At 38.1% G+C, this 24809-nt stretch overlaps 1 protein-coding gene across 2 annotated transcripts in view; it reads left to right on the forward strand.

The window, feature by feature from the left end:
- The window catches only part of arfgef1 (ADP-ribosylation factor guanine nucleotide-exchange factor 1 (brefeldin A-inhibited)), a 211943-nt gene that overhangs the window by 84840 nt on the left and 102294 nt on the right, over positions 1 to 24809 (forward strand). The window contains exons 5-9 of one of the 2 annotated variants that reach the window (XM_072254182.1): positions 3020 to 3199; positions 11016 to 11289; positions 13551 to 13661; positions 15352 to 15459; positions 16331 to 16509. In XM_072254182.1, the coding sequence (XP_072110283.1) occupies positions 3020 to 3199; positions 11016 to 11289; positions 13551 to 13661; positions 15352 to 15459; positions 16331 to 16509 (852 nt within the window). The remainder of the gene's footprint in view (positions 1 to 3019; positions 3200 to 11015; positions 11290 to 13550; positions 13662 to 15351; positions 15460 to 16330; positions 16510 to 24809) is intronic. The other variant, XM_072254192.1, reaches the window with a different exon arrangement.

The following is a 24809-nucleotide window of genomic DNA, read 5'->3' on the forward strand; positions in this document are numbered from 1 at the left end:
ATAACCTGCTATCTTACAACATGGTTTGGCATCTGGCTCACCAGGTCCCTGGTTCTTGCGTCCCTTGAAACTTACTGAGTTCACTAGATAATATATTATTTCACAATGTAAAATCTTTAAGGAAAAATGGTGAATTGATGCTTTTTGTGGTAATTATAAAGAATGACATTTAATAATCCAGAAAATCTCTTTTCTGGGTGACACCAAAGTCTCAAGCCTTTGGAGGACTTTTTCCTCCAGATTATTAATAAAATACTAACAATTCCTTTTGCTTTCAGTGATTGTTTATGTTTTTGTGTCTTCTAGAATTGGTGAATAAATGGAAGTTAAATTTAATTCACTTGAATATCAATCGATAATTAACAATGCTAGATTATATGGTTGAAACAAAGGTCAAAATTCTGATTTACTGCAATCCTTTTGTACCTTTAATGCATTAATTATTTTTGCTTGAAACTTGAAGATGTTGAAATTGATGTTAACTGATAAATTTGATCTTGCTGGTAATGGAAAAGGGGCAAAAATTTTTGTATCTAGCTCTATACATCATGACCTTAACATTCAAGTAACTGTATTCTCCCCTTCCTCTTCCACCAAAAAATACATGATCCCAAGTACTGCATATAAAAACATTTATTCTTTGTCAATTGAGCAATAAATAGTTCTTTACGGTTCTTGACTTGTTACCCTTTTAGAGATTACTTTTTTCTCAACTAATATTTACATCAATTCAGAAAGATGAATGCTGCTAAATACAGAGAGGTCTTGGGTAAAAACCTGCTAGCTTCTGCCAGAAAGCTGAAACGGGAGGAAGTTCGTCTTTCAGCAGGACAGCAAACCAAAGCACACTGCCTAAGCAAGCACAGAGTGACTTCACCTGAAGAAAATTGATGTCCTCGCATGGGTCAGAGTCCTGACCTTAGCCCGAATGAACATCTCCAGCAAGTCCTCAAGATTGCCGTCCAACGCTACCCCTAACTAACCTGGCACAGCTTGACCAAATTTGCAAGAAGGAATTGCCAAACCTTGCTCCCATCACATTGTGCAAAGTTAATGGAAAGTTAATCAAAAGGAAATACTGGATATAGTAGCTACAAAGGAACTTCATAGTCATACTTTATTGATCCTGGGGGAAATTGGTTTTCATTGCAGTTGCACCATAAATAATAAATAGTAATAGAAATAGTAATAGTAGTATTACTATTAGTAAATAGTAATAGTCATGGAAATAATAAATAATAGTAGAATAGTAATAGAAAATAGTAATAAATAGTTAAATAGTAATATGTAAATTATGCCAGTAAATTATGAAATAAGTCCAGGACCAGCCTATCGGCTCAGGGTGTCTGACCCTCCTCGTGGAGGATTCCCTACAGGTTAACTTGCATGCTGAGTCAGTATTTAGGAAGGCAAGTACAATATTAGCATTCATTTCGGAGGACATAAATATAAAAAAACAAAGATGTAATGCTGAAGCAGTTTTGCAACCATATGCTGTATAAGGAAGGTTGTGTTGGCATTATAGAGAGTCCAGAGGAGGTTTATAGGAAAGACCCTGGGGATAAACAGGTTGAATGCAATGAGCAGGAACAAGAAATACAAAGTAAGTGTGTATAAATTCCTTAGTAGAATTGAATAAGAATGCATAAAAGTAACAAAGATCATCAGCTATCTACCCCGGACTGCTTTGTTTCATCTACCAGAAAGCCAGCAGCCAGCACTTTGGCGTGGATCAACCCTGCTTCCAGTCCAATTAATCAGATAATTTAATAAAAAAAAGTGATGTGTACTCTAGATTCTTCACCTGTAACATTCACAATAATGAGGAATACTGAAACTGTAAAATAGAGTTAAAACGCTTTTTTAAAAAAATCTATCCATACACGCAAGGTCACTAAATGCATTTAAACTTGCTAGCTGAAATTAAATACAATGATCTAATTACCTTTCTTGGGTCACCATATCTTATTGAGTCTATTGTATTTGTGTCAGGATCAACCTGATTCCAACCCTCTCCACTCTCTCCTACCCCCCACCCCCAAACTTGGGAAGTCTACAGAGTTTGTGTTGTCCTAATTACTGTAACACAGTGTAAGATGTTGCTGATACTGATTAAGAGCCTGGCATAGACTTTATTGAGAAATGTATAGAAGCATTGGTGCCCATCAGAATTGTCTAACAGCCAGTAAATTTATGTCATGACTGTGGTCAAGATTTTAAAAAAGATTGAAATAACTATTGATTTTGTTTTACTTTTTGATAACTAAACATACAGAAATGGCTGACTCTCATGTAAAATATGTGGTTAGGTGTTGCTTTTGTCTTTTTTGTAATGTTACTAAGTTCGGGTGACATTCATGTTAAAACCATTCAGCTTATTGATATTTGCCCTTACAGAATTCTTAATGAAGTATTGAAAAAAACATTTTCATGCAATTTATGTGGGTGGGGGAGGGAATAAAAGTAAATAAGTCAATATTTTATCTTCTCACATTTCATATGATGTTTTCATGTTAAATGAGGTACTGGCTGTTTTCTAGGAACACAATTCTATCCCTGTAATATGAGGGTCTATTGCCAGTGGATTTATTTTACCCCTTAGACAAAGAACAATTTTGCACGGATTTTTCTGCAGAGCAATTTGAAATGGATGATCTACTGATTTCATTTTAGCAATGTTAAAACTATGCTATTAATGTGCCTACCCTTGATTGCTGCAATTTTTAAAGTGACTACTAGTTTGCAAATTAAAGCCAACTCTGAAAATTGTTTGTATTTTGAATGATTGTGGTAGATTTCTTTTGATTTCGATGTAATGTTGGGAGAGGGGAAGAGTGAGGAGCTAGCCCCCTCCTCCCCCACCACCAGCAATAAGAAGGGCAGTTGCCAACTTTGGTTGTTTTTATATCTAATTTACTTTGAATCTTAGTACCTTAAGATTTTAGTGCAGTTGTTAAATTGCTATTATGAAACTAAATGCCTGCTTTATCATTTCCTATCTCTCCACTTCTCTTTTTAGGCCTTGCTAACTGCTGTGACATCTCAGCATATAGAAATACATGAAGGAACTGTGTTGCAGGCTGTAAGAACATGTTACAATATCTACTTGGCCAGTAAAAATTTAATAAACCAAACCACAGCCAAGGCAACACTAACACAGATGTTGAATGTTATATTTGCACGAATGGAAAACCAAGCAGTGAGTATTGAATTCTTGAAGGTAGTGTTAACCTAAAAGATTGTATACTTTCTGGAAAGCAAGATATCAAAATTGTATTACTTGGACCACCTTGGGGAATATGTGCATGAAAATCTTCTATTCTGAATGCAAATTGCTTATTTTTACATTTATTTATTTTTGTGATTGTGGCTTATGTAGAGAGTACAATTGGTATTGATAACAGAAGTATGATGAGCTGTGTACCATTCTGGTATAATTATTGGATTGACAGATTTTAAATAGATACAACATGTGTTTCTTTCCCCTATGTTTTATTAATGTGCATATTAGCAGCGTTACTTATAACACATTAGGTGATTCTGGTGAGAAAACAAGGAATAGAAGCAGAAGTAGGCTATGAATTCTTCAACTCAGCATGTACATTCATTAAGCTTATGACTAATCCTGTGTCTCAGATCAACTTCCTTGTATGATTTTATTCATCTTATTCTTGGGGTGGAAGAGTATCGGTGCATTTTGATGCACAACCCTGTCAGGTAGACAACCCAACTCCCCCAACCCAGGAATCTATGTAGAGGTTGTAACCATATGTGAAGTATACATATTGGGCAGGAACTAAAACGGCACACACTACTCCAAATATGATCATACCAAAGTCTTGTATAGCCTAACCGAGACTTGTTTACTTGTTCACATCAATTGCAGTACAATAGTAAACATAATTACCTTGTGTAGTCATTACATTCAATTCATTATTGTTATTAGACCCTTGGTGTCCCTTTGTGCTACTTTGTTTCCTGCAGAGAAGACAGGTGCAACATTTTTTCAATGTCTCATCCATTTTATATTCTCATTATCTCTGTGGCATCACATTTCTTTACACAACTTATTTAGGCTTAGAATCTCTTGTGATCCGTTATTTATATTTCTTGTAAATTTGCTTTTATTCTCTTTTCCCACCACTCATTGTGCCTCCTGAATTTTTCACAATTCTTGGGCTTACTATTCTTGGCAGTGCTATATGATTTTTGTGAATCAGAGGTGATTTACTTCTATCTAGAGTTATTTTCTCAGTGGAATTGTTATATTAAAGAAATATATCAAAATTCTTAATAATTTACCAACTTGTGTAAAAGATGCATCTAATGTACATTAAAAAAATTGGCTTTATTTCAGCTCAGTGGTCACGTTTAAATCTCATTTGGGTATCTCTTAGATCATATTGCGGACCCTGAATATAAGATTCCAAATTTTCTTTGTGTGGTTACTTAAGATGAGCTTTAAAATAACCTGTTCCTTGCCTAGTTCCAAAATGTATTGTTAAAGAAAACTATTCAGTGAGCAGTGTGCAAACTCATCCTTTGATTTTTGCACATAATTCGAGGATGGAATGCTACTGAGCAGCAGCAAAATATTTTTGCAAGGGAGTAATAATTGCCAGAAGTCATAGTACGTATCACTGATATTCATGCAGAAAGAGGATCAAGAAAATGATTTTGGGAAAAGTACAGAGCAAGACTTGTGGGTTGTGAAATCTAGATTTCAAAAAGCACCAAGTGCTAATGAATACAAAAAGAAGGTAGTACTGATGATTGCGCAGCTCTGTAGGACATACAGGATAAATACATAATGGTTATAAAACCAAATACATTTGAGAAGTAGGGATATTACAGAAAGATCAATAAATGAAGATCTGATTGAATTGAGAAATTCAAAAAAGGCAGTCTTTGATTTTACATTATAGATATGCAAGTAGCCTTGAAGGAATAGAAGAGCAAATGTGTAAGAAGATTTGAGAAGGAGATAAAAAAAAATTAGGCAGTAAGGCATTTTAATTAGTGCAGTCTTACATCTGAGGAAGGACAAGTTAAAGAGCAGAGCAATATTTTTTAAACTTCACCATTGAGAAATATTTTTGTTGATAATTTTTCCTATTTTCTTATGACATTGAAAAAGGCTTTTCAGCCCATCAAGCATAATCTTCTACTCTTCGTTCCTGATAACCTGTCATCTCTCATGTGCCCATTAATAATTCCACCCTCCAACCATTAAACCACCCATCTACTTAGGCTACGTCCACACTATGCCGGATAATTTTGAAAACGAAGCCTTTTCTCTTCGTTTTGACCTTCCGTCCACGCTGAAACGGTGTTTTCAGCCCCCGAAAATGGAGATTTTCAGAAACTGTCTCCAGAGTGAATAAATCTGAAAACACCTAATATCCGTTGCAGTGTGTACGGGGTAACCGGAGCTTTTTAAAACCGCTGTCATGACGTGCCAGCGACAGTGCGGCATTTCATTGTTTTCGTCTTATTATTCTTATTGCTACTTTATTGTCGCCAAAGAATTGATACTAGAGCGTACAATCATCACAGTGATATTTGATTCTGTGCTTCGCAGAACCTAACAATTTCAGAACAGAGGGCAACGAGACTGAAGCCGGAAGAGTTAGAAATGTACTCACCAAATACTTTGACCCATAGCTTACTGAATAAATAAGTATACTCACTTTGCCCTGTTTTCTGTCCTTGCTTGTATGAAGGTGCTTTACCTATTTATGCAAGTACTTCTCTGGCAATAGGTGTGTAACAGCCTAATGTAACATTGTATGGAAATACAAGATAACACTGATGCAGACATGTTTTATACATTTAACAAGGTGCTTTATTAATGCAACAGAGTTAGTCAGTTTTTCAATGTTCATCGTCAGCTGGGTCATACTGTCCATGAACTCCCTGTTGGTTGCCTCCATACGCTCCAGTATTTGTTTTTTTTTAGTTTTAAGTCCTCCTGTGCGGGAGCCAAGAGCAATTCCTTTTAAGTTTTTCTACTCTGTAACTGGACAAACACGCACCAAGTATATCGTTTCCTCTTCGCTTGTTTTCTGTGTGTCCTGCGCATGCCCAGTAGGAGGAGATTCGCCTAAATATCTGTCTAATGTGGACAGAGATATTTTGAAAAACGCTTAGTGTGGACGCCTATTGTTTTTACTCGAAACCGGTATTTTCAAAATTATCTGGCATAGTGTGGACATAGTCTTAGTTTACTTAGCAGCCAGTATTCAGATTCAAGACTGAAGATCAACAGCAAATCTGGGTCACTGGAGTTACCTGTTTATACTGCTTGCAGACCCAAGGGCCACTCTGTAAGACAGGGAGCAATCATGACTTGACTTTGGGGTAAGAAATTGGGCAATTAGAAGGGATAAACTTGAGATTCTGCTGATGCTGGAAATCTTGAGCAACACACAAAATGCAAGAGGAACTCAGCAAGTCAAGCAACATCTGTGGGAGAGAATAAACAATCGATTTTTCCAACAGATCTTTCGTCAGGGATGTCATTAGATAATTACTTGGGCAGAAAACAGATTTGAAATCGTCAGAGTTAGAACAAAGATAATTTTACTGGGTTGAAACATAATTTAGGAAAATTGCTACTAATTGAATGTAAATTGCTGTAAGAGCAATGGAAAGCATTTGGGGAGATTTTGAGTGTTCAAAACAAATTCATTTTCTCAAAAAAGAATTTGAGTTTCCTAATCTAGAGTAGCCTGCATATTGAGAACTGTGTATAATATCATAACGCAAAAAAAAGGCGAACTTTGATTCTGAGAGCTCATTACTGCGAAAAACTCACAAGAGTATAGACATATAATACAGACCTAAAGTTACAATTGGAGAGCTCCTAAAAAGTTATTGATATGTAGAAAGAAAGCCATGGATATTTTTTGATAAGAGGCAATAGAGAAAATGTAGAATCTATAACTGAAAAGAAATATGTCAATGGACTGTGACTGATCATATCTGTAAAGACAGTTTATTATTAATGAGTACAAATATTGAATAAGTTAAATGGGAAGAAAATATCAAGACAAAGTGAGTTTTGTGAGGATGGTTGTTTTCTTTGGAGGCAAAGCTAAACAAAATTTAACTATACTGAATTCAATGATACATTAATAGATTGGATATGAATGATTCATTTTCTTAAGGTGCATTTAATTTAAGGTAATTGGTAAAATAATCAAAAAGAATTTTAGATACGGTGATTTGGAACCCATTAACCTAAAAATGTGGAGGCAGAAGTACTTACCATGTTATAAAGAGTATGTGGGCTATCTTTTGATATTCGTTAACCTATTTGGTTTATAAAGTGGAAATAAATTGGATAGCTTTCTTTCAGCATAGATGAACCATTCAACAGACCATTCAACAGGCGACGCCGTTGCCATCACCCTCCACCTGGCCCTAACCTACCTGGACAAGAAAGACACGTATGTTCGAATGCTGTTCACAGACTTCAGTTCAGCATTCAACACAATCATTCCTCAGAAACTGATTGGAAAACTGAGCCTACTGGGCCTGAATACCTCCCTCTGCAACTGGATCCTAGACTTCCTGACTGGGAGACCTCAGTCAGTCTGGATTGGAAGCAGCATCTCCAACACCATCACACTGAGCATGGTGGCCCCCCAGGGCTGTGGGCTGTGTGCTCTGTCCACTGCTGTTTGCCCTGCTGAGCCATGACTGTGCTGCAACACACAACTCGAACCACGTCATCAAGTTCACCGATGACACGACCGTGGTGGGTCTCATCAGCAAGAGCAATGAGCATACAGAGAGGAGGTGCTGCGGCTAATGGACTGGTGCAGAGCCAACAACCTGTCTCTGAATGTGAACAAAACAAAAGAGATGGTTGTTGACTTTAGGAGGATACAGAGTGACCACTCTCCACTGAACATCGATGACTCCTCTGTAGAGATCATTAAGAGCACCAAATTTCTTGGTGTTCACCTGGTGGAGAATCTCACCTGGTCCCTCACCACAAGCTCCATAGCAAAGAAAGCCCAGCAGCATCTCTACTTTTTGCGAAGGCTGAGAAAAGTCCGTCTCCCACCCCCCATCCTCACCTCATTCTACAGAGGTTGTATTGAGAGCATCCTGAGCAGCTGCATCACTGCCTGGTTTGGAATTTGCACCATCTCGGATCACAAGACCCTGCAGCGAATAGTGAGGTCAGCTGAGAAGATCATTGGGGTCTCTCTTCCCGCCATTACAGACATTTACACCGCACGCTGCATCTGCAAAGCAAACAGCATTATGAAGGACCCCATGCACCCCTTATACAAATTCTTCTCCCTCCTGCCATCTGGCAAAAGGCATTGAAGCATTAGGGCTCTCACAACCAGACTATGTAACGGTTTCTTCCCCCAAGCCATCAGACTCCTCAATACCCAGAGCCTGGACTGACACCAACCTACTGCCCTCTACTGTGCCTATTGTTTTGTTTATTATTTATTGTAATGCCTGCACTGTTTCGTGCACTTTATGCAGTCCTGGGTAGGTTTGTAGTCTAGTGTAGTTTTTGTGTTGTTTTACATAGTTCAGTGTAGTTTTTGTATTGTTTCATGTAGCGCCATGGTACTGAAAAACGTTGTCTCGTTTTTACTGTGTACTGTACCAGCAGTTATGGTCGAAATGACAATAAAAAGTGACTTGACTTGAGATGCAGTGTGCTAACTGTTCCCTTGTGCTGTAAATTTCACTGATCACTGTGCTTCAGTTCTGGTAGTTGCATATCCCTCCTTCACCATTTGCAGCTTTATTTTCAACTGCTTATTCCCCTGCCTTAACTTATCCTTCTTCTAAAATGCACCATAAAATTTCCTTTGATAAAGACTTCGGCAATTTTTCTTCTGTTTTAGTGACAATTATAGTTGAGTGAAAAATCTTGGAAAACGTTTTATGATGTTAAAGGTATTAACAAGTGGTAATTGTTATTATCTGCTTAAGTATATGTGAAGCACATCTAAAATCCTTTAATGATAAATGTGCGCATCTCGGGTAGTCTTCCAAATCTTTGCAGTAAGAAGTCCATATTGGAGAACACCCTATTTTTCCTGCTGTTTTGTAATGCAATGTAGTCCCAATGTATTAACATGATTATCTTCACTTTATGTAAAAATAAGGCTGGAAAAGTTGAAGTAACTGCAAAATAATCAGTGCAGGAACATTAACTTTAGACGTTGTTTGTTGTTGTTTTAGGCTGTTCCTTAGACTTACTGGATCTTAAGAAAACTTGTATCTAATTATCATTTCTGTGTAACAGATTGAAACACCCCTCATTAGTTTTAAACCCAGTTTCTAAAAATTTTGACAGCCAAATGGCAGTAAATTAAATTTTGAGAGGAACAATGCCATCAGAATGGAGAGTGGATGGGATAATGGCATGACAGTTTGGTTACATCTATAAATAAGCATGTGGGTGAAAGCCCAACTTCCAGTATGAAGTTTCAAAATCAAAATTCATGCCCTTTTGAACACTAAGAGTAGAAACAGGGATACCTAGATGTAGAGAAAAAATTTAGAAAGTTTTAAAGAAAGTTTCCAGAGCAAAATTGTACAGTAGACACGAGGAATTCTGCAGATGCTGGAAATTCAAGCAACACACATCAAAGTTGCTGGTGAACGCAGCAGGCCAGGCAGCATCTCTACGAAGAGGTACAGTCGACGATTCGGGCTGAGACCCTTCGGCAGGACTGATGAAGGGTCTCGGCCCGAAACGTCGACTGTACCTCTTGTAGAGATGCTGCCTTGTACAGTAGAATTCAGTTTGGGGTTTTGAAACTGAGACTAAGAACTTGGGAGATCTGGTCTGTAAAGGTTTTTTATTCTAGAAATCTGCTTACCATGTTAATTTTTTTTTCTAACCAAAAATCTTTTTAAATATGTACATAACTAGACCAGGAAGTAGGGGCAAAGATATAGACGCTGAAGTCCAGCTTCAGAAATGGATAGGATAACTGATTAAAAATAAATAACCTGTTTCATTCCAAGACTGCTACTTTCTTTATCAATTTCTTGTTCTTCTGTTAACTTGATATCATTCAAAACTTCTTACCTGATCTTACTCATCGAACATCCCTTTCTTTGCTGATTTATATTGGCTATCCAGTTGCCCAGCCTCCCAGATTTATAAATCTCATGCCTTAATCAGGGATATTCATTGCCTCATCCATGATGATTCCTAACTTCTTCCAACTTCACAACTCTACAGTATTTTCCTCCACTACTTGAGTGAAGCATTTGTGACTTTAATAAAATAAGAGCCATATTTCAAAACAATACGAGCAGTGGAGAAATTGACATAGGGTTATGGAAGGACAGAATTGGGTCTTGGTTGTGTGTTTGAGTAATTGTCTTTATGTGCATATATTGCTGAAGGGTGTGGGAGGACTGAGTTTATTAGGACTACAGAGATCATGTGAGGGTCAGGGAAAGGAGTCGTTGCTGGAGGTACTCTAGTTGTATTTGAATACTGAGTGGCAGGCATGTGGTCCCATTTGGTATTTTGCTTGGGATTATTTTGGTGCTGTGACAGGTGTGGCCACTTCATTGATGACCAGTGTTATCTCTTCATTACACCTGCTCTGGAAATCTCTCGTCAGGCTTTCTGTATCTGTCATGATCCAGCATTTTTCTATATTTTTGTTCTCTCACTGATGCACTTTCCAAGCACAACCATGTCACTTTCTGTTTCCTTGATTCTTTACTAACTAAACTGCTGTTCCACATTCTCTCCTGTTGATGTTGCAAGTGATTCCACCTTCTTGTGTACTGTTCTTTTCTTTCACTCCATGGTCACTGCTTGAAATGTTATGCTCAACAGGCCCATCCGTAAACTACTTGCAATCTCAATTATCCCTTCCCTTCAAATCTTCAAAACTTTTCCCCAAATATCCCACAATTCTCGTTTGACCTAGAAAAAATTCATTTGTGATCGAGTTCCTTAACCATAAGTTCCACTTTCATCTTAAACCCTGTCTTTGTGCATTCAGCTGCAGGAAGTAAAACAAATGGAAAAGGAGAGACTTCGGCAACAGCATCACCTCCAGCAGGGCCCTGTGAACCAGTATGAACCTGAATCCCCGCAGCTGAGTCGACTTGAGGAGCAGCCAGTCCTTGAGCTGGCTCAAATACCTGAAATAGAATCAGACCACGTCAGTGAGGTTGATAAACCTATTCAGGAAGATGCAGAGCCAGAAAATGGAACTGACATTTGTAATGCAGAAAATGAACAAACAGAAGTTGACCAAGCCACTGCAGCAAAAAGTAAATATGTTTGCATGTAATCTCATCTGTAGTCTTTGAGGCTTAAAAGTGTACTTGTTTAGGAATCAAGCAGTTATGGATTTTATTTTTTCCTTAGTTGTATACTGTGAGGTTAAACTATATTGTTTTTTTAAATTGATTTATTTTAATATTGGCCTATCCCAGTATTCCCTTTTAGGAATTGAGCTTTACTGAGCATGTGATTACTTATTTATCTACAGTTCTTTTCCTTCTGTTGTCAGCAACAGATTGCTGACAGCCCATGCTAAGAGAAACATCCAGATATGTATTTCATTTTTCATTATTTGTTATTCTATATAGTACAATGTTGAAAAATGCTTCCTCTTGATGCAGAGAAGCTCTGGCTCCAGCTAGTGATAGGTTAATTGTGTTGGTGAATGTTTAAATTTGGGGGCATTGCAAAGAATATAGGGTAAGTAAAACATCGGATTACACCAATGTAGAATTAGTGGACATGGCTAATGGAGGGACTCAATGAGGCTGTATCCATGCTATATTTTTGACTCTGTGTAGTAATTTTTTGATCATTCTGACATGGCTTTTGTCAGATTGATGGGAGTGACCTAGTTATTGACTTAAACATAGATGGTTGCTTGTCCATTTTTAATAAAGTGAACTCTGACATTAGAATTAGAATCAGAATCACATTTATTATCACTGACTTGTATAGTGAACTATGTTGTTTTGTGGCAGCAGTTCAGTGCAAGACATAAAAAAAAGATTATAAGTTATAACTAAATAAATAGTTCCAAAAAAGGAATAGCAAGGTAGACCATTCAGAAACCTAGTGGCAGAGGGGTAGAAGCTGTTCCTGAAACATTGAGAGTGGTCTCTTTAACTCCTTGCTGATGGGGTAGTAATGAGAAGATGGCATGTCCCAGGTGGTGTGGGTCCTTCATGATGGATGTCGCCTTCATGAGGTACCACCTCTTGAAGATGTCCCCGATGATGAGGAGGGTTATGCCCATGATGGAAATGGCGGAGTCTACAACACTCTGCGGTCTCTTACAATCCAGTGCATTGAGGGTTATATACCCAGAATGCTCTCCACCATACGTCTATAGAAATCAACAAATCTTAGATTATAAATTATTTTTCTAGTTATTGGAATTATTTTTGAATAATTTTCATACAATAACTTCATTGGTTGTTAGAAATTGTATTAAAAATTATGAGTATACAAAGTTTGGCTTGAAGCACTAGCCTAAATTATGAAGTAGGAATAATGAAAAACATATTGGTATGGTGTTATTGAGGGATAAATCCTGCTGCAAATCTTATTGCTTGTACCTGATAAAGAAGAAATAAGAAAGTCTCTTGAGCTTTTTTCTACCTGTCTCCTCCACTTATACAGTATGTGTTACTAATTTGTAAAGTATTTAATGCTGTGGCACTTACCACCAAATGCAGTAGGAAAACAGCTTGTCCAATAAAAGTGTAAATATTTTTTGATGTGATAACTACTTCCAAACAATCCATGAAACCTGTAATTAACAACTGTATATTGAATTATCTCTTCATATATTTCTTCATATTTTGAATATTAATGCTTTAAAAACTTTTTTCTGTCATTATTATGCCTTTTAATCCATCTGTCTTTCCCGTTTTCTGTTTTGTATATGATTTTAGATTAAATACTCTTAACTTCTTAGACAGTTAATGTGTAAAGATTCTTCAATTTGGTTGAAGTGATATTTTGCTCACCCTGTTCGCATAGTTCTCAGTGTCTTCATGGAGGAATATCTACTAAGTAGCTTATTGCTAGTCCTAAGATCCACACAGTAATTTCTGAGCATTTGAGCTTATATCACTTGTTCACTGCTGCCCAAAAGTCAGAATGTTTTGTTGGCTATTCGATATAGTGTTCATTAGTTTTAATGTTTAACTTAGTGACTAATGAAGAAACAAATTTGCGTCTTAATGCATTTGAAAATCAATTGGTTATAAATTGAGGAAGAGCAGGTACCACAGTTGCCTAGGTGTTAGACACTTAGAGACTTTGACGAACCATGATAACTGGCTGTAATTGCATGTAATCAAACCAATATTTAAATTTCCTTTTGAGGACATAGTATTACACTTTTGTAGGCATGTACAAGAAGGATTTTGTATTGGAAGGATTGTTTTCAAAGCTTCATCTTGCTTTATTTGAAGTAAAGTCAAAGTTAGTTTGATTCATGCTTGTTTTTTATTTATTTCATGTTGTTCTGAGCATCTTTTATATTCTGTCCTTGTACAAGGTTTTGAAAAAGGGATTGCAGGCAGCAGTCATGGGGAGGGTCTTGAATTTGAGGATAATGTACAGGAAATTGTACAGAACATTCTACAAGAATTGGTGACCACAGTTGGAGGTAGTGTATTCATTTCATCTCTTAGTTTATTCTCATGCTTTGTAACACATGAACATGACATTTTCGTTAAATTTCTTTCATGGATTCATCTTTTAATTTCCCCCCCTTTCTGACAGTAGAAATTGCAGTTCAGCTATTAAAAACTAAAAAGTTAATAGCCATGATTGGTTTTGTATAGGCTAAATTCAAATATTTATATAATTCTTAAATATTCTAATTGAATGTTTAGGATCTCTGATAAGACAAATTGATGTCAGCTCCCAGGTGACAATAATTGGCAAAATTCACTCAATTTAATAATTATAATATTGGTTAAAATAGGCCCATTAAGATCCAAGGCAAAAGATCTGATGTTATGCAAAACTATCAGGTGATGTTTGAGGGAAGGATTATTCTGCAGGTTCAGAAGTTGCCGTTATTTAATGGTGCGAATGGCACATTACAATAAAGACAATGTGTCTGATGCTTATTCTGAATGACATAAATTATTTATTGAAGAGTGTTTGGGGAATTCTCTATAGAATTGATAAAAATAAGTTTAAATTTTAAAATATACTGTAATTATTGCTTATGACAACTCAAGTATGTTAAGTTAGTTTTACTGCTATTGGTTTTAAAAATATTTCTTTCCATTGTGAATGCAATGATAATTCGAAAGACACTGATGAACAGACTTAAGAAATCTATAAACCTGTCTTAAGCTGGTCCGTTTGCTCTAGTGGTGTATCATAAAATCATTTATTCACTTATCCATCACTGAAGCAACAGTGAAGCTTACAATATTCCTTAAAAATAAAATTAACCTAAAGACCAAACTATCAAGATGCTTTTAGGAAAATCAAATAATTTTATAAGAAAACATTGTACACTTTTTATGCAAGTTTATCTGAATCACCCTTAAACATGATTAATTTAAAAAGCCCAGATCAACTCTCCATAATTTGCAGTGATTAATTTTAGGGAAAGTACCTTAGGCCTGTTGAATGCATTTGAAGATATTCACTTACCTCAAATTTTATTAACAAATGAAAATTATTTTAATCATTGTAGGTTGCACAAAGTGATTTTGTGCCAATATCTAGTAGTTTCCATTATTTCATTAAATTTTCCACTATCAGATGTGTCTAACTGTACTTGTGCTTCTATCAGCAATATGTTGGAGGATAACAGCGTCTGTAATTGGGGGGGATGGGAGGGTTTTGGGTCAAAACCCTGCAACGGGTTTAACTTGGTAGGAGATGGAGCAGCAACCCACTACCATTGTGTTTCATTCATTGTCAATTATTTTTTTGACCATGTACATTCTGGAGAATGAAGATTTCAAAACCCAATATAAACCTCCTAGCAGACAATGGCATTTGTTTTTAGAGTCTTTAAGTTTATTTCATTTGCTAATTGTGAAGCAATCATTCCTGTTAAATTTTTTGGAGCATAATCGATTTTAACTGGAATGGAATATCGACAGGTTTGGGATACCATGAGCAGAAACTTTACATTCTTATAACCTGTTTTAGAAGTTAATATAAGCTATATTATAAATGTGATTTTCTTAAATTTGTCTCTTTCAAGATCTTCTATTATAGTTAAAAGGATTTCAGTCATAATTAGCCAAATAATTTTTGTTTACTTTATTTTTGATTTCCACCCCCAATCCCACTCCCTACTCCCATTTTCTTCCTCCCTTTTAAAGGACCTCTCCCTACTACGCATCTAGGAGGATGGAACGATGTGGGATTTGGACCTCCCCACTACCATCCTCAGTGCTGCTGTGATTGGCCAGTAAAAAGTTCAATTGAAGGTGGGTGAGGCAGTGCCAGTTTTTCCTACCCCTCCTTCAAATAATACAATAAAAATAATCTGAGCCTGAAACTCGTCCATGGATCTGAGTAGTAGGCGAAGTACCATCAAACCATGAACTTGGAATTGCTGTACTTCACTAAATAGGTTTCAGTTTGTTTATACCCATATCACTGCTAAATTAATATATTCCAAAACAATCCTAGATGGGCTGCCTCACTATGTTCTCCAAAAACTGGTAGTGAAACACCACTGTCAATGTTGTTGTAATGTCCCCCAAACCTTGTTCATTCATGGGCATACTAAACTATCAGGGATTCCAGTTAAATAATGCCTAGAATTGTTTTCAAAACCTTTCATGGCCTTGACCCTTCCCCAACTGTATTATCTCCTTTTCTCAGTAACCCTTTGAGATGGCTCTTTTCTCCAGTTTTAGCCTTTTAACCAACCAGTAATCCGTTGCTCCATTTTTGGTGCTCATTCCTTCAGCACCAAAAAGCCATGAGGACCTCACTACTTTTAACCCCTACTACTTTGCTCCTTCAAAGCACTCCTTAAAACCTCCTCTTACTTTATGCAAGCTTTTAGCTATCTGCTCTCATGTCTCTTTATGTGGCTCAGTGTCAATTTTTTTGATAATAATTCTGTGAAGCATTTTAAATGCTGTTTTAAAGTCTCTATAAATATAAGTATTGGAGAAGTTTTTGAAGTTGTATACATTGTTAATAATTCTTTATTATTTGTAGATTAACATCTGTTACTGCTTGCTTTAAGTTTCTACTGACATGTCTTTTCTTCAAAGTGATATGCACATGAGACAATTTTGAAAGGCATAATTTTGTAAAGTTTTTAATTAAGACATTATCCTCCAGATTTGGAAGAGAAACCAAGTTGTTCTGAAAGTAATGCTGACATCCTAGATGAGGAAACACCAGTAGTCAATGAAGCAGACAGCGTTCATTCTAATGGAATTCCAGGGACACCAATTTCTATGTCATATACTCCATCTCTGCCTGATGACAGATTGTCGGTTTCATCCAGTGATACTCAGGTGATAACAAATTTTTAAAAACTGAGTTACCCCTTATAGTTATTTCAGTTTTGTTGCTATTAACCTTTACAGTTGACATTTAAAGGTTATTGGGTACTAAATAAGTCGATGGCTAAAATCTGTCTGGATAACTTTGAAATTTCTATAGCGTTTCATAAATCAGTACACAAGGGGATTTTTAGAGTACGGGTTTCCCCCGCCATCCGAAGGTAGAGCGTTCCTATGAAATGGTTCGTAAACTGAAATGTCGTAAAGCGAAGACGCAATTACCATTTATTTATATGGGAAAATTTTGTGAGTGTTCGCAGACCCAAAAATAACCTACCAAATCATGCCAAATAACACATAAAACCTGAAATAACAGTAACATATAGTAAAAGCAGGAATAATATGATAAATACACAGCCTATATAAAGTAGAAATACTTTTCCACAAACATTGCCGGCACTGTTCGCTGAAGCGAAAATCTCACACAAGAGTTCTTGACAGAAAATCTCACGCAAGCGGTGTTGGCAAAAACACCGCGCAAGTGCTCTCCAGTAACCTTTAAGTTATGAAGCTGCCAAATCATACCAAATAACGTGTAAAAATACACAGCCGATATAAAGTAGAAATAATGTATGTACAGTGTAGTATCACTTACTGGAATTGGGAAGACAGCGCCAAGCACACTGATGATGGTGTGTTGGACTGAGTCGTCGCAGGTTGGGTGGTGCAGTGGCCGCCGACCGATACATTGCGGTAAAGCACGCAGGGGTCCAGCGGTAGCCGGGAGGCACACAGCACATCTTTAAGAAAAAAGCCGAAATAAACATGCTAATTAATTAGGTGCCGCCCGACACGTAATTGTCAGTCCAGATCAATGCCGATTGCATCTCCCCTGATCTGGGCCGACATTTACATGTGGGGTGGCACCTAATTAATTAGCATGTTTATTTCAGCTTTTTTCTTAAAGATGTGCTGTGTGCCTCCTGGCTACCACTGCATTCTCCAGGAATCGGTATCTGTCTGTGGCCCGGGGGTTGGGGTGGTGGGACACTGGGGTGTATCTCGTCGTCTGTTTCCATTAGAGCAGGCGGCTCATCTTCTCCTCTGTCGAAGGTCGAGGTTTGTCGTCTGCTGTGGCTGATGTGGAAGGCTTGCTTGACTGCTTAGTCTCGCGCATTTTTCTATCATACAGTTCTTTGTAAGGACTCAAACCATCTTGCAAATATCCCCTAAACCTATGTACCCTTTCAAAATTAAAGTCGTACTTTAGCATTGCAGTGAAAATCTCACGCAGTTGCCTCATGTTCATTTTGCTACTGCATTCGGTTTCAATTGTTATCCTTTCCTCTTCCAATTGCATTAGCTCTTCATCTATCAGTTCTTGGTCATAGGATGCCAAAACCTCTTCAACATCATCTTCGTCAGCTTCCACAAGCCAAACTCACTTTGTCCTTACTTCGTTCACCACGATCAAAACGCTTAATTATGTCTAGTTTTACACTAAGTGTAACACCCTTACAAGCTCTTTCAGGCTTTCCCAATACCTCAGAACTCATCTTGCAAGCGGCTGCTCACAGGCATGTGTTAAAGCAATGCCATTCCAAATCTGGGCGAGAGCGGCTGCTCGGGGCGCGCGCTGCCTTTTATCGCGCGCGGATTTTTTTGTGCACTGATTTTTTATCGCGCGCTTTTTTTCGTAACAGTGAAAACACCTGTTAGTGAAAACAGGGTACCAATGTAGGTCTTTCATAACAGTGAGGTTTCGTAAAGCGAAAGTTCGAAAAGCAGGGGACACTTGTATACGCGTCAACATTTAGAAGTTGATATTTGCGTTTGTTTTAAAATATCAAGTTATTTTAACGTTAGCACAGTGTTAAGCCTTGCCATAAACTATGGTTTAAGAATATGCTAATATTTGATAGCTTTTGTTTTAAAGCAGTACAATTTCCTCTGACTTTCCTGAACGCTTGTGACTTTGAAAAGTCAATACTACAAACATTCTTCTTACCTAGCTGAAGTTGTCGCAGCCAGGCATTCTCTTTTTAATACAGGAAATTGATCAACTGAATGTTTATTTGACTGGAGATAGCACTTGAAACCTTCCCTACAAGGAGACAAATTTTTCTGGACAAGTTAGCCTTTCCTCCTTGAGTCTACATCTTTTGATCTATTGCTTTGTTACACTTCAAAGGAGATCGGCATTTTAGATTGAGTTATCAATTGCAATGGAATCCATACCAAAGACATGCCCTACTCCAAATATCAGTATTGATGCTCAGTAAAAAATTGTGCATGGGCATCACCCACGCACAACTGGAAGTTGCTGCAAACAGCTTAATTTGTTGCATGTCCTTTAGGTTTTTAGGGTGGTTGGACATGAATTTTATATTTGCCATGAAATGTTAGGCTTTGCATCCAGTATTCCAGCAAAGGTACTTTCTCAACACAAGGATTAAGACCATAAGATATAGGAGCAGAATTAGGCCAATTGGCCTATCGAGTCTGCTTCGCCATTTCATCATGGCTGATCCAATTTTCCTCTCAACCCCAATCTTCTGGCTTCTCCCTGTATTCCTTTATGCCCTGACCAATCAAGAATCTATCAACCCCTGCCTTAAATATGCACAAAGTCTTGGCCTCCACACCTGCCTGTGGCAAAGAATTCCACAGATTCATCATGTTCTGGCTAAAGAAATTACTTCTCATTTCTGTTCTAAAAGGATACCCCTCTATTCTGAGGCTGTGTCCTCTGGTCTTAGACTCTCCCACCAGAGGAAACATCCTCTCCACATCACTCTGCCAAGGCCTTTCACCATTCGATAAATTTCAATGAGGTCAACCCTCATTCACCTGAATTCAAGTGAGTACAGGCTCAGAGCCATTGGGCATTCTTAATATAACAAGCCATTCAATCCTGGAATAATTTTTGTGAACCTCCTTTGAACCCTGTCTAGTTTCAGCACATCCTTTAAGATAAGGGGCCCAAACCTGCTCACAATATTCCAAGTGAGGCTTCACCAGTGCTCTATAAAGTTTCAACATTATATCCTTGTTTTTATATTCTAGTCCTCTTGAAATGAATGCTAACACTGCATTTGCTCTCCTCACTACATATTCGACATGCAAATTAATCTTTAGGGAACTCTATACAAGGACTCTCAAGTCCCTTTGCATCTCAGTGTTTTGTATTTTCTCTCCATTTATAATAGTCAACCTTTTCATATCTTCTACCATAGTGCATGACCGTGCACTTTCCAACACTGCATTCCGTCTGCCATTTCTTTGCCCACTCTCCTAATCTGTTTTCCTCAAAACCACCACCCCCTACAGCTATCTACATATCGCCTGCAAACTTTGTAACAAAGCTATCAATCCATCATCCAAATCATTGCCATGTAATTTAAAAAGAATGGGTCCCAACACAGAACCCTGTGGGACACCACTAGTCACCAGCAGCCAGTCAGAAAAGGCTCCCTTTATTCCCACTCTTTGACCCCTGCCAATCAGCCACTGTTTTATCCATGCTAGAATATTTCCTGTAATATCAGGAGTTCAGAGCTTGTTAAGTAGCCTCATGTGTGCCACCTTATCAAAGGTCTTCTGAAAATCCAAGTACATAACATCAACCAATTCTCCTTTGTCTATCCTGCTTGTTATTTCTTCAAAGAATTTCAACAGATTTGTCAGGCAAGATTTTCCCTTGAAGAAACCATGCTGTCTACGGCCTATTTTATCATGTGCCTCCAAGTACCCTGAGACCTCATCCTTAATAATCAACTTCAACATCTTCCCAACCACTGAGATCATACTAACTAGTCTATAGTTTCCTTTCTTCAGTTCCTCTCCCTCCTTGAAGAATGGAGTGATGTTTGCAATTTTCTGCTCTTCTGGAACCAATCCAGAATCTAGTAATTCTTGAAAGATCATTATGAATGTCTCCACGATCTCTTCAGCCAAGTCTTTCAGACTCTGGATGTACACCCTCTGGTGCAGGAGCCTTGTATACCTTCAGCCCTTTCAATTTCCCAAGAACTTTCTCTCTAGTTATGGCAATATCGCACACTTCATGGCCCCCTGACACCTGGAATTTCTACTAAACTGCTAGTGTCTTCCACAGTGAAGACTGATGCAAAATACTTAGGTTGTCTGCTGTTTCATTGTCCCCCATTACTACCTCTCCAACATCATTTTCCAGCGGTCCGATATCGACTCTCACCTCTCTTTTACACTTTATGTATCTAAAGCTTTTGGTATCCTCTTTAATATTATTGGCTAGCTTACTTTCCTATTCCGCCATTACCTCAAAGACTTTTTTTTTTAAGTTTTCTGTTGGTTTTTAAAAGCTTCTAAGTGTCTTTTAGGGGCAAAACCGCCCTACCTGGTGCGGCCTCACCCACAAGGGCTGTCAAGCTTACAAAGCAAGGCGCATTGCTGAAGCACAACATAAACACGAGCTGCGCAAGTCCAGAGCCACCAGCGCAACAACTGCAGTGCCTACACATGTCTGCCCAACATGTGCCAGGATATTCCGTGCCCGAATTGGCCTGACCAGTCATCTTCGGACACACCGCACCCAGTCTCAAAATGACTAATGGTGTCAAGGTCTTCATCGATGACGATGGACAAACCACTAAAAGCTTCCCAATTCTCCGATTTGCCTCTAATATTTGCTCTATAATATACCCTCTCTTTGGCTTTTATGTTGGCTTTGTCTTGTTTTGTTAGCTATGGTTGTGTCATGTTTCCATTAGAATATTTCTTACTCTTAGGGATGTATATATATATATATATCCCATGCCTTCCGAATTGCTTCCAGAAATTCCAGCCATTGCTGCTCTGCCATCATCTCTGCCAGTGTCCTTTTCCATTCAATTCTGACTAACTCCTCTCTCATGCATCTGTAATTCCCCTTACTTCTCTGTAATACTGATACATCTGACTTTAGCTTCTCCTTCTCAAATTTCATGGTGAATTTGATCATATTATGATCACTTTCCCCTAAGGATTCTTTTACTTTAAACTCTCCAATCAGTTCTGGTTCATTGCACAACACCTAATTCAGAATAGCTCATCTATGAGCTGCTCTAAAAAGCCATCTCGTAGGCACTCTAGAAATTCCCCATCTTGTAATCTAGCACCAACCTGATTTTCCCAATCTTATCTGCATATTGAAGTCCCTCATGACTATTTTAGCATTGACCTTTTGACACCCCATCTATCTCCCATTGTAATTTTTAGGCCACATCCTTTCTACTGTTTGGGTATCTGAGAGCTTAATATCCAAGGATACACGTTGTATTGAAAGGATAGGCAGGAAGGGATGGTGTAGCTCTTTTGGTGAATGATGAAATCAAATCATACAAAGAGGTGACATAGGATTGGAAGCTGATCCTTAGCTCTATTTACAATGAGTCAACACCTTCCGATCCTATATCACCTCTTGGTATGATTTGATTTCATTTTTCACTAACAGAACAACGCCACCCCTTCCTGCCTATCCTTTCGATACAACCTGTATCCTAAGCTCCCAGCTATAATCTTTCAGCCACGATTCCATGATGGCTATGACATCATATCTGCCAATCTGCAACTGTGCTGCAAGTTCATCTATGTTATTCCGTATACTGAGTACATGCAGATACAACACCTTCAGTCCTGTATTCACCCTATCTGATTTTGTCACACCATGCTCAACCTTTTGGTTCCTAAATTTGTCTGATGTCTTACCAACATCTGTCCCCACCTCTCCGCAAACTGTTCTGGCACTCTGGTTCCCATCCCCCTGAAATTCTAGTTTAAACCGCACCATGCAGCATTAACAAACCTTCCTGTTAGGATATTAGACTCCCTCCTGTTCAGGTGCTAACTGTCCCTTCTGTACACATCTCACCTTCCCTGGAAGAGAGCCCAATGATCTAAAATAAATCTTATGCCTTCCCTTCTATGCCAATTCTTTAGCCATTTATTGAACTGTATAATTTTCCTAGTTCTAGCCTCACTATCATGTGGGCATTGGTAGCAATTCTGCACCCTTTTTTCTCCAAACATACCTTTGCTCATTGCAGCCAAAAATTCTATTCAAAAGGTTCAAAGGAACATCTAAACAAGCCTGATGCATTTTGGAAACAAGTCCTGTGGACTGCTGAAGTTAAAATAGAACTTTTTGGCCGCAATGAGAAAAGGTATGTTTGGAGAAAAAAGGGTGCAGAATTTCATGAAAAGAACCCCTCTCCAACTGTTAAGCACAGGAGTGGATTGATCATGCTTTGGGCTTGTGTTGTAGCCAGTGGCACGGGGAACATTTACTGGTAGAGGGAAGAATGAATTCAATTAAATACCAGCAAATTCTGGAAGCAACATCACACCATCTGCAAAAAAGCCGAAGATGAAAAGAGGATGGCTTCCACAACAGGATAATGAACCTAAACACACCTCAAAATCCACAGTAGACTACCTCAAGATGTGCAAGCTGAAGGTTTTGCCATGGCCCTCACAGTCCCATGTCCCATCATCGAGAATCTGTGGATAGACCTCAAAAGAGCAGTGCATGCAAGATGACCCAAGAATCTCACAGAATTAGAAGCCTTCTGCAAGGAAGGATGGGTGAAAATCCCCCAAACAAGAATTGAAAGACTCTTAGCTGGCTACAAAAAGCATTTATAAGCCGTGATACTTGCTAAAGGGGGTGTTACTAAGTACTGCCATGTAGGGTGCCCAAACTTTTGCTTTGGGCCCTTTTCCTTTTTTGTTATTTTGAAACTGTAAAAGATGGAAATAAAAAAGTTTTCTTGCTTAAAATATTAAAGGAATGTGTCATCTTTAACTTTATGCCTTTCGGAAATCAGCTCATGTTTTACTTGCTTAGCTATTCAGAGTAACAGAAATTTTGACCAGGGGTGCCCAAACTTTTGCATGCCACTGTATATATATATATATATATATATGTGTGTGTGTGTGTCTATATATATCTCGCTCTCGCTCGCTCTCTCTCGCTCTCTCACCATATTACAACCCTGAGATTAATTCTCAATAAAAGACTGCTCAACTTGGATGTTCAACCGGAGTGCAGACAACAACAAACTGTACAAAACAGTCCTTGAAAATGAGTCCCATTGGCTGTCTGAACATTTCAATGATGAGGCAATTTGAGTGAACTTTTCCCCTTTGTTTCAAGAGTCTGATGGTTGAAGGGTAGTAATTGTTTGTGAACCTGGTGGTGTAAGCCCAAAGTCTCACCATCTTCCTGATGGCAGCAGTGAAAAGAAAGCATGTCCTGCGTGGCAGGGGTCCTTGATGATGGCATTTCATGTAGATGTGCTCAATGGTTGGGAAGGCTTTACCCTTGATGGACTGAACCATATCCACTACTTTTTATAGGATTTTCCTTTCAAGGGTATTAGTATTTTCATACCAGGCTGTGAGCAGCCAGTCATATTATTTATTAATTACATACTATTTATTATAAATTACTATATATTGCCCTTTGCACATTTAGACGAAGACATAATGTAAAGATTTTTGCTCGTGTATATGAAAGATGTAAAAAAAATGTCAATTCAAGTTAAATTCAGTATTTCCTCCACTACACATCTATAGAAGTTTGTTGGAGTTCTAGCTGTGGTGCCGAATCTCTGCAAACTCCCAAGGAAGTAGAGACACTGTCATGCTTCCTTCGTAATTGCACTTACGTGCTGGGTCCAGGACAGGTCCTCTGAAATAATAACACCAAGGAATTTAATCTAATCAAATTAAAACTAAATTCAGAGAATCCCCAGGTTTGTACAGCATTCCGTTCCTAAGAACATTTCTTAACCCATACTGTTTATAAGTTGCAAATGAACAAAAAACAGTGTATGAGTGAAGATCACAGAAACAGCTTTGATGGGAGAGCAGCCTTGCTCAGCACTCCCAGCTCTACCAGACTTGACCCTCAAATTTTAAAACATATTAATTTTCAGTACAGATTGACTCTCAAATCTTTGGAGTTCATTGGCAAACTGAGCTACGCATATCTATTAGATCCACACTTGCATGAGGTGGGTCTTCCTATTGCAAAAAAATCATATTGTATGCATTTGTATTGGATCTTGGTGAGACTGCATCAGGGGTAGTGTACAGTTTTGGTCTCCTTACTTGTATACAAAAAAAAAGATATCCCTGACATGGAAGGAATATTATGAATATTCAGTAGATCTCCCCCTCCCACTTTCAAATCTCTTGCTAGCTCCTCTTTCAGTTAGTCCTGACGAAGGGTCTCGGCCCAAAACATCGACTGTACCTCTTCCTATAGATGCTGCCTGGCCTGCTGCGTT

Source organism: Mobula birostris, chromosome 1, assembly GCF_030028105.1.
Source record: "Mobula birostris isolate sMobBir1 chromosome 1, sMobBir1.hap1, whole genome shotgun sequence".
Taxonomy (NCBI): domain Eukaryota; kingdom Metazoa; phylum Chordata; class Chondrichthyes; order Myliobatiformes; family Myliobatidae; genus Mobula; species Mobula birostris.